This window comes from Peromyscus maniculatus, chromosome 19 (assembly GCF_049852395.1).
Source record: "Peromyscus maniculatus bairdii isolate BWxNUB_F1_BW_parent chromosome 19, HU_Pman_BW_mat_3.1, whole genome shotgun sequence".
Taxonomy (NCBI): domain Eukaryota; kingdom Metazoa; phylum Chordata; class Mammalia; order Rodentia; family Cricetidae; genus Peromyscus; species Peromyscus maniculatus.
The window spans coordinates 79762909-79773470 of record NC_134870.1 but is presented as its reverse complement, the minus strand read 5'-3'; the positions used below and the strand labels follow the sequence as shown (position 1 = coordinate 79773470).

Here is a 10562-nt window from a genome sequence, read left to right as displayed (position 1 = left end):
AATTCTGTTCTCTTTTGCCAAAGCATATATTCTCTCCTTCTGTCAATGTACCTTGATAAGATATAGTAACCAAAACAGAAGTAAAAATGGCACCACAATAGGTAATGCAGATGGTGACTGCTAATGTCTAATCCAATGGTCAGTGATTGTTTTAACTTTACAAGAAAACTGTGCTGTGAATTGAGAGACTCTGAGTCAGGAAGACAATGGGAATGTTTGGGAAGAACCCCAAAAGACTCTATGATAGCCAGTCTTAGCCAAGTATTAACCAGTATGAGAGCACATGGGAAATTAGTAAAACTGACATTTAAACATTCCAGTTTCTTTTAATGCATTTTTCTACTTTTATTGAGTAGCTATTAAACCTGTCACCACCTACTAATCCTATTCTTTTGAAGTTTTTATTTAGCTGGATATTGGTGGTGCATGCCTTTAATCCTAGCACTCTGGAGGCAGAGGCAGGAAGATCTCTGAGTTTGAGGACAGTCTGGTCTACAGAGCAAGTTCCAGGACAGTCAGGGCCACATAAAGAAACCCTGTCTCAAAAAAACCAAAACCCCCAACCAAACCAAACCAAACCAAACCAAAATGACAACAACAACAAAAACACAAAACACCAAACAAAACAAAACAAAACAAAACAAAACAAAAATCCAAAATTCAAAACCATGTAGCTGGAGTTTTTCTGGTCCTGCCTGGCTCACAGTCAGGACAAATCTTTGTCACCTGCCAGTCCCACAGCAGCTCAGACCCAACCCAGTAAACACACAGAGACTTATATTGCTTACAGACTGTGTGGCCGTGGCAGGCTTCTTGTTATCTACTTTTTCTATCTTAAATTAACCCATTTCTATTAATCTATACTTTGCCAGTGGCTTGTGGCTTACCAGTACGTTACATCTCCCTTGTCATGGCGGTGGCTGGCAGTCTCCCTGCCTCAGCCTTCCACTTCCCAGAATTCTCTTCTCTGCTTGTCCTGCCTATACTTCTTGCCTGGTTACTGGCCAATCAGTGTTTTATTTATTAACCAATCAGAGCAACGCATTTGACATATAGAACATCCCACAGCAAAAAACCCAAAATCCCAAAACCAAAAAACCCCCAAACAAACACATAAAAATTAAATTTGTGTGTGTATGTATGTATGTATGTGTTTTTGCATGCATGACTATGTGTATATGTTCATCTGTGTGTGTGTGTGTGTGTGTGTGTGTGTGTGTGTGTGTGCACAAGCATGTGCAAGCTTGTGCTAAGTTTCGTGTGTGGTGGTTAGAGAACAGGTTTAGGGGTCTGTGAATTCTAATGATCAGATTCAAGACCTCAGGTGTGCTTGAAGACATTTCATATTTAGCCATCTGAGTGTCCTCTAGTTCTTTTTATATAATTATTACATTTTTGGGTTCTACATACTTGTACCAACATAGTTGCCTTTGACAGGTCAGCTAGTACGGTGCAGGTTTTCAGGAGCAACCTTTCAACCAGCATCTCGTCTATACCCCTTCCCATATGGTTTTAAACACAATTTAGAACAGAGAACAGGCTTTCTGTTTTTATCTTTCATCACAACTGACAGTGTATGTTCTATCAGTGCCTACCAATCCCAACACTGCATGTGGTGTTTTATTCTCCTATTGACTCTCCAATGTTGTCATAACTCTATTGCTTAAAGAAGAGATTCAGAAAACACAAGTACTGAAATTATGCTGAATTACTGCAAAAACATCTATGCTCTAATGCCAGTTAGTGCTTTCACATCCAAATTGTGTGATAATGCCCTTTGAGCACAGCAAACTTAGCAAATCTCCTTAAAGAAAACAGGCCCTTTTAGAAAGGGCCTCAATGAACACACATTGAGCTAATTGCAGAGCAAGTGGGAAGATAAAACATGCTTGTTTATGTTAATGAAGTGTTAACATTGTTTCTCTCAAAGATTAATTGTAATGGTCAGTTGCATTTATTGGCAGCTTCTTATTGGAATGTGTATTGTGTCTCTTTCACAGGGGCTGGATTCCTTCCATTTCCACATCTGGCTGCTGGTACTCTTTCCTTAATCACAGGGATATTTGACCTGAGCATTGAGCTTCTGGAGATAAATCCAATTTTACCCCTGAGTGCAGAATAATAAGGATGACAACTGCTAAGACAGTTGATGTGCCAGATGCTATAGAAGGAAAATGCAGGAGGAACTCACCTTGCCTGACATTTCAGGGAAGCAATCCCTGGATAAATGACTTGATTTTTGTACTTTTTAAAAACTGTGCATTTCTAATATAATTACAACATTTCTCCCTCCCCTTTCCTCCCCTCAAACCCTCTCATATATGCCTCCTTGCTCCCTTTCAAATACGTGACTCCTCTTTCATTGCTATTACATGCATTTATGCCTATATATGTATATTCCTATATATAACTTCAGTATGTATAATGTTACTTGTATGTGTTAGGGTTGAGCAGTTGCCATTGGACTACTAATTGATGCGCTCTTCCCTGGGGATATATTGCTGTGATATAATGTGTCCTAGTGATGTCAGAAGCTACAGCCATACAGTCTCACCACAACTGCCCAAACATGAGCTGAACAAGAATGATACCAATAGACATGCTGAAGTGGATAAATGGATCTTAAGAACTGTAAAGGTGATACAGAGAGTAGAAAAGTACAGATAAATCCATGTGTGCCTTTGCTAGAATAGTGCCTGGAAAGTTGGCAATGCGATATAGCAGGTTTAAGGAACAGAAAGAATATCAGCTGGATATAAGAGCAAAGATAAAGAGGTCTTATGTAGCTAAGGGTACATCACCCATGAAAACTGTGTTGGGCTTAGCAGCAGGAAGTCACAAAATTATTGCAAAGCATGAAGGGTCATCACCAGGGAGGCAGTCACTGTCTCCTATGTGCATGAAGCCCTCAAGCTCACTAGTGCCTCTAGGCTCATGTGATCTCCTTGCTCAGCTATCTTGCCTGTACATTTTTGGGCTTCACCACAACTTGTTCAGTTGCTGTTTGAATCAACAAGTTGGGGAATTTTATGTCCTAAATATCATTTTTTTTTTCACATGTACTATTTTATAACAAGTGTAAATCATTTAACAAACCCTTTCAATGAACAGCGTTTTAAGAGAACAGTTCATTTAACCATTAGCAAAATACCACATCAAAAAATATATTAAGGCACTAAAATAAATACACACATACTGCATTGTCAATGTATGGAAACATCATGACGCGCACTGACTGATAAAGTAAGACTATTTTAGCTTTGAATGCATAGTAATCTAGCTAGCAGATTCGGATGTGTAAATCAGACATGTACTTCTGAACTTCCATCTTATCCACAAGATAAAGGACTAGTGACGGATTTGAAGCAATGACTTGGGTCAGATTGCATTCCACGCTTAAGATGTTCATTCGTTTCAGGTTTTGCTTCCCTTGGCCATTTATGCTTCCAAAGTCAACCTGCAGTAAGGAGTCTAGCAACTTCACAACTTCTGAATTTTCAAGTAAACAGCTTTATCAGATGATTATCATCAAGAACATGATTTACACTAACATTTTCACAGTTTAAAAAAAACACAAGTTATTGCTGATGACTGTTCTTCCTATTGGAACTTCCCACTGGCATGTACTCTACAAGATACACAAGAAACCCCCTGTAGCTTCTGGTTAATGAGAAACTGGAAAATCCACAAAGGAGGCTTTTTTTTTTTTTGGTAGATACATGAGAAACATTCTTGTGAGAAGCCTTTCATAAATTACAACTATGCATATAGAAAGGTTTCATGATAGGCCTATATGAAACATTTCCTTAGATTCCTGACCATATTAACAATCAGAAGTTTTTGCCTATATCTGAAAGATAAAATTATTGATTTTACTATCCTAATTATTTCTATTTTGCTAAAGAGGGCTCTGATATTGCTATGTAAACATTATCGACAACAAATATTTAGATTTTCTATTATGTACCTGCTGAATTCCTAGGTTAAGGGCAAAATGAAAATGCTCTCCTTCATCCTCTATTCCACACTGTCCACCCAAAAGACAGGGTGTAGCATGTGGAAGGTTGGAGCTAGGGAAGAGAGCATCTTTAAAACAGGACTGCAAAAGAAAGGGCTGATCCAGGACATCCAGTTACGCACACGGGTTCCCTCTTGGCATTCCTGAGCCTTAGTTAAAACCTCACTCACACTGTCCAGTCCTGTCTCATCTGTGGCTGGGCGCCAAGGCACAGGTTACATCATGAATGGTTCAGCTTAGAGAACAGCCTGAGTAAACCTGGGAAGAGGGCGCAGCTAAGCGAGGTGCAGAGGCTTCATTTCATTGGAGTGGTTCACTGTCTGTGCTGAAGCACACAGCGTGGACTTCCACAGGACTCAGGCCTGTACAGAACTCCTGCAGTTAGAACACTAACTGCCTACGAATCACTTGAGATGCCAGATGGAGCTGGCACCATCTCAGACACGGTGAACCGTGTTTGTGGAAGGTGGCAGGAATGGACTTCGTTGATTTAAGACAGTCTCATTCTGCAGCCCAAGCTGCCCTTGACCTCATGGTAATCCTTCTGCCTCAGCCTCCGAAGTGCTATGATCACAGATGTGGGCTACCATGTTTGGCCAGGTATTGGCCCTTTGGGAAGGACTCCCAAATGACCCTCTGTCAGAATGTCTTTCCTAATCATGTAGTGTTACGTTTCTTTTTACTCTCACCAATGAAAAAGGCTGTCTTCTAGAGGCTATCAAGTGAGTGATACTACAACATAGTGAATACAGGAACAGGTGAGACTCATTTATATTCATTGTCAGACAAACTTTTGGGAAAAACACATCACCTTTCTCAAGAAATCTTTTCATGCTTTGGAAATTATTATTTATTTAAATCTTTTAAAAAATTAACGTGTATATGTGTTTTTCCTGCCATGTATCACTTGAGTGCAGTACCCACAGAGGTCAGAAGAGGGAGCTGGATGCCTTGAATCAGGAGTTACAGGTGATTGTGAGTTGCCGTGTGGGTGCTGGGAATTGAACCTGGGTCCACAGCAAAAGCAGCCAGTGGTCTTAACTGCTGAGCCATCCCTCCAGGATTGAAAGTTGTTACTGTAGAGACAGGACTTTTCTATGTTCCTTAGGCTGATCTGAATTCCTGGGCTCAAGTGACTCTCCCCTCTCAGTTTGGTGTGAGGGTGTGAGTGACAGCTCCAGGGCACGCACCACTGTGGGCAGCTTGGAAGTTATTATTTTTAAAGGAATAAATATTTGAAAGCTTTGAGGTTTCCCCCACACACCCCACAGGGTTTCTCTATATAGCCCTGGCTGTCCTGGAACTCACTATGTAGACCAGGCTGGCCTTGAACTCAGATCTGCCAGTGTCTGCCTCCAGAATGCTGGGACTAAAGGTATGCACCATCACCTGGTCAAACTTTTGAGTTTTTAATACTATTATACATATAACTCACATAAAAGGTTTATAGCATACATCCAGCACCCTATGGATACTGTTGCTGGTATGGGCCACTTAATCCTTGCTACAATGTATACTTCACTTTTGTTTTTATTAATTTTTATTTATATTTTAATTACTTAAAGTTTAATTCAATAGACCATTTGCAAAATAGTTCACTCACATAAAAGGTTTATAGCATACATCCAGCACCCTATGGATACTGTTGCTGGTATGGGTCACTTAATCCTTGCTATAATATATACCTCACTTTTGTTTTTATTAATTTTTATTTATATTTTAATTACTTAAAGTTTAATTCAATAGATCATATGCAAAATAGTTCATTTAACTTATTTCCAAACACAGGGATTTAATCTGAAAATTGAAACATAATTTGTTTTCAGTTAAAAGTATAATATACTAAGCATGTTTTCCTAGAATGTCTACACAGGTTTACTGTGATATGAAGTAGAAAATGTGTACTTTTTGTGAATTTAAGAAACATTCACAAATATGTAATATGATAAAGTAGATTTTGGTTGAGTGGTGCAAATGAAAGGCTAACTACAAATGTTAGCTAAAATTAAATTCCTAGTTTTTGGGGAGAAAGTAGGAAGAGAATCAACTGTGGTTCTTGGAGAATTTTTGTGAGTGCTTTTACATTTCATATTTAAAGTTTTTTTTTTTAATTTGATGGAGATTGATTGAATCTGGGGTCTCATATATGCTTGGTAAATACTCTACCACTGAACCCATCTATCTCAGTCCATAAAATTACATATAGAAGGTATAGAAAAGTGTGTAGGCACATTAATACTAACATTGTACTAAGCTACACAATTTTATTCCTAAAAGATTATACATCTTAGATACTCTTGCTAAATTAATACTTGAATATCTCTTGTCATCATAGAGTGAAAACTGAGAAGCTGTGAGGGTTAGGTATAGGCAATACAATAATAACATTGATGCTTTTAACATGTCATGTACAATATTTAATGTATTGCTATTTAAAAACTGAGAAAGCTAACATTTATATTAATATTTGCTATTTGGAAATAATGTTTCAATGCTAATACTCTGCTAATTTAGACCACATGAAGATTAATTATATAGCTATTTAATATATCATGTTGGTTAACTAGTATTTGAAGATACACATTGTTTTCTGAGTGGCCTTTGAGAAAAGTGCATTAACTGTGGTTTCCAGCCATACATTACTCTCCTAACTTGTGATTATTTAAACATCCTCCTAAGGAATTAAGTAGCACTCAAACCACAAGCTCAGGCAAACTGACTTCTGTCTCCCACTTCTGCATGTCCACTTCCAACCATCATTTCTCTCAGTCTCTCAAAACTATCAGAGTTTTCTAAACGGCTCCGCAGTTTGCTGGAGTCTCTGAATGATTACAGCATTCTGTAAATCTGCTTCTTCCAATGTCAGTGTCTCATCCAGAAGTCTGAGAAAAGGAAGAGCCGTTGCCAGGGCAAAGGGGGGGCTTCTCTGAGATCCTTGGTATTTTTCAATGAAGTCTTTGATGTGGCTCACCCTATGAGAAACATTAAATCTTTGGACAGTCCTTTCCCCGTTGGCCAACCAGATCTGGATCCTGGTGATGGGCTCCAAGTTGTTCAGTGAAACAGCAGACAGAGCACTTTTATTTTCAACTTCGATACTCTTTGCTTTAGAAACGATTTTTGGTGTAGCACTTCCTAGTCTGTGACCCTGTCCTGAGAAGGGCTGGAACACGGGCTTTGTAGACATACATACTTCATTTTTTTTATCTTCCACTTTAACATCCACCTCTTCTTTATCAAAAATTCCCCGCAATTCTGAAGGCAATTCCCCCTTTTTGATGGAGTTCAGAAACTGCTGACTTGCACCATCAGAGTAACTTCTAAAGTCATCATTGACTGTGAATCCATTTTCCCACAATTTTATATTTACATCTACCTGTTTCTTCTGTTCAGTGGGGGACAAGCATTTGGCGCCAACCTTCTCTGCTTCCTCAAAAAGGCTGTCAACGAAATAGTCACAGTTCCTTTGCTGATTATCATTGAGGGGCTGATTGTCAGGAGGTCCTGTTTCACAAACCCAGTCTTCTTTTACACTGTCAAGATTATCTACTTCTTTCATTCTCTTTCTGCTACTTGGGGGCGCGGTCCCGCGGCCTAGTCCTCGGCTCCCTGAGGGTCCGCAAGCGTCGCCGCCACCGCTAAATATCATTTTTTAACTAAAAGTTAGTGGAGTTTTTCATCTTTCAGTGGGAAAATTCTGAGAATCTTGTATACTGTCTTCTATAAGGCCACTCAGACACTGCCTCCTTGTGCTTCTCAGGGGACCCTGCTGTCATATTTTTATCTTTCTCTGGTATATTTTCTTTACTGTTCATCTTAGGCTTCCTGGATTGGACCCTAAGCACACTACCTTCAGAACATCCCTAATCTCCAGGTTTTCCATTTAAAGAACTCAAACTAACTCTACTTAAAAAACAACTCAGACAGTAGAGTTCTAATTAGGCCATGCAGTAGTCACATGGCAACATAAACCATTTCTGCTGATTGTTCATGGGGTACTGATGACACTGGAATGTCAGAGCACCATAACAACTCAGTCTCCCTCATTGGTATATTTTATTGTAGTGAATGGTGAGGAAAACCACTAAAGTATGTGATAACTCTTACACTTTAATACAATATGAGGATAATAGTAATTATATGGATTGTGGGTATACCTAATTTTTGCATCTCCCTAATTTTACATCTTTAAAGAAAAAAACAGCAGGCTCAAATTAACAACTATCATTCAGAATATACTTTTAAAACAGAGTAAGTTGTAGAAAAGACTGAATTAGAAATTTAAAACTAAATTTTAAAAATCTAAGAGATGGCCTATGCCATCTAGGAGGTCTCTTATGAAAAGTCCACAGCTTTGATAATATAAGGTTGATGTCCTGAGCTCCAAAATAGGGACTTTTGGATATATCCATTATAACTTTGAATCCTCCCACCCTCTAAAACCTCATGAACGTCTGAGTAGGCAAATATGTTTCTCTCATTATTGATAAAGGTAAGGAGCCATCCACTATTGAATACCATGGCAGACTCTGGTAACATCTCCATAGTCACTACAATGTCACTAATGTGTTAGTAACTCAATATACCTCACATAATAATTGTCTGTATCTGTAGAACTCTTTCAGATGATTCTGAAATGAAATAGAGGTAGGCATTTTAGAAGAATTTATTGATCACAATAAAAAATAACAGTTGAATAATTTTTTTTTTTGGTTTTTCAAGAAAGGGTTTCTCTGTGTAGCTTTGCGCCTTTCCTGGAACTCACTTGGTAGCCCAGGCTGGCCTCGAACTCACAGAGATCCACCTGCCTCTGCCTCCTGAGTGCTGGGATTAAAGGCGTGCGCCACCACCGCCCAGCTGAATAATTTTTTTTTTTAACAGCCCAAAAGATAATCTTTTCATAAAAGGGGTCAGGAAACCTCCATAGAGTGGGTATCTGAAGAGCTGGAAGTTTGAAGGTGGTTCTCTGAAGGTTGTATTTAAACAGAAACGTTGACACGGTTATGTTTTATAGTATCAGTGAATATTTATTTCAAATCTATTGTCTCAAAATTAGCCATGGAAGAAAATTAAAAACACCAGAGCATTACAGTATATTTTCCTGCTTTTTCCAGGCTCATATTAACTATCTTGCTTTTTTTTCTTCACATTTCTATTTATTGGAACTCCATCTCATTGACATTCTGTAGAAATCATGTTTAGTTACTACACTGATGATGTCATTCTAAATATACATGGAGGAAAACAGTTCTAATGTATGACACACAGTGGAATAAAAATCATAAAAAGTTAAATTTGGCTTTTGGCTTGTCTGCCTTGATGCTCTTTTGGAGAGCACATTTTCTCTAATGCTGCTACATCTATTTTCCGCCTCTTACTGACATCAAAACACAGCTTCTTTGGATTTTCAGTGTGGACTGACTACCAGTGGTTCTCCAAGAACCCTTCAGGCCTTCAGTGTTAGACTGGGACTATAGAAATATCCAGCCATGTGGATTGATCAGCTACTAGGTCTTCAAGCTCTCCATTCATTGTTTGACTTTCTGGGTCACATCTTAGAGCTTGGTACAAATATACAATTTCTAATGTTTGTTTTCCTACTAGACTTTGAAGTCAATGAGAGAAGAAATCAGGACAGTCTCTTGGAATATGGTATACTCATGTACAGCACATTGCTCATATCACTGCAGTAAAATTGAGAAGATATTTGTAAAATTAACAAATTCTCTTGAGAAAAATTCAAATGTAGCTTCTAACACCACTTAGTAAATTGATAACAAAGGACTCTATTAACCAAAGAACTAAGGAGAAGACCTGGGAGAAGGACAAAGGTATAATCTAAGTGCCAGAATCTTCACAGATAATGCATCAGTGTTGCCCTAAAGGAGAAATAAAAGCACTTCCCCTTGGAGTTATTTAACAAAGACTGAACCCAGATTTGAGTTCTCTACTTCATGCAAACAGTGTCTTCCCTCTGTGTGTGTATTTCTCTCTGACAAAGGGCTTTGCTCTATATATATTGAACAGCATAGAAAGCACCACATGGGGGAAGGGGTGGGATACTTTACAGAAATCTTTAGCAGAGGTTTACAAGGTATTAAGTTGTTGGCTCCAACTGATCCCAACTGACCCAGGTAACAAACATCATTGTTTATCAACCAATAACTATGATTGGTTACTTTCAACCTTTCTGGTAGATTTTTGAAGTTGCTTTCAACTTCTGCATTTGTTTCTCTCAGCAAATGATATGAATCACTCTGGGTCCGGGACATGAAAGTGTGTATAACTTAAGACTGCAGCTATGCATTAGCTGAGGTTGTAAAAGTTGATTGTGTGGAGAATTTAAGGCAAGAAAGATTGGCTCTTGCATTCTTCTCTCAAAGGCAGGTGAAACAAACAGTTTGAGTACACTAGGGTAGCAGTCTTAAGTAGCCTCACGGTGTATTACAAACTTTGGCTCTCAGGTCCAGCAAAAGTTTCATTCTCCTAGAGTGGAAGAAATATTTTCAGAATATTGTTATCACCACAAACATCAATCATGAAT

At 38.5% G+C, this 10562-nt stretch overlaps 1 protein-coding gene across 1 annotated transcript; it reads right to left on the bottom strand.

The window, feature by feature from the left end:
- Positions 1-3487: 3487 nt before the first annotated feature.
- LOC102913941 (UBX domain-containing protein 2A) lies at positions 3488-7651 on the bottom strand. The gene has a single exon (XM_016002207.3). It carries the CDS (start codon positions 7575-7577, stop codon positions 6801-6803), a length of 777 nt encoding a protein of 258 aa, XP_015857693.1. The 5' UTR covers positions 7578-7651; the 3' UTR covers positions 3488-6800.
- Positions 7652-10562: the final 2911 nt, after the last annotated feature.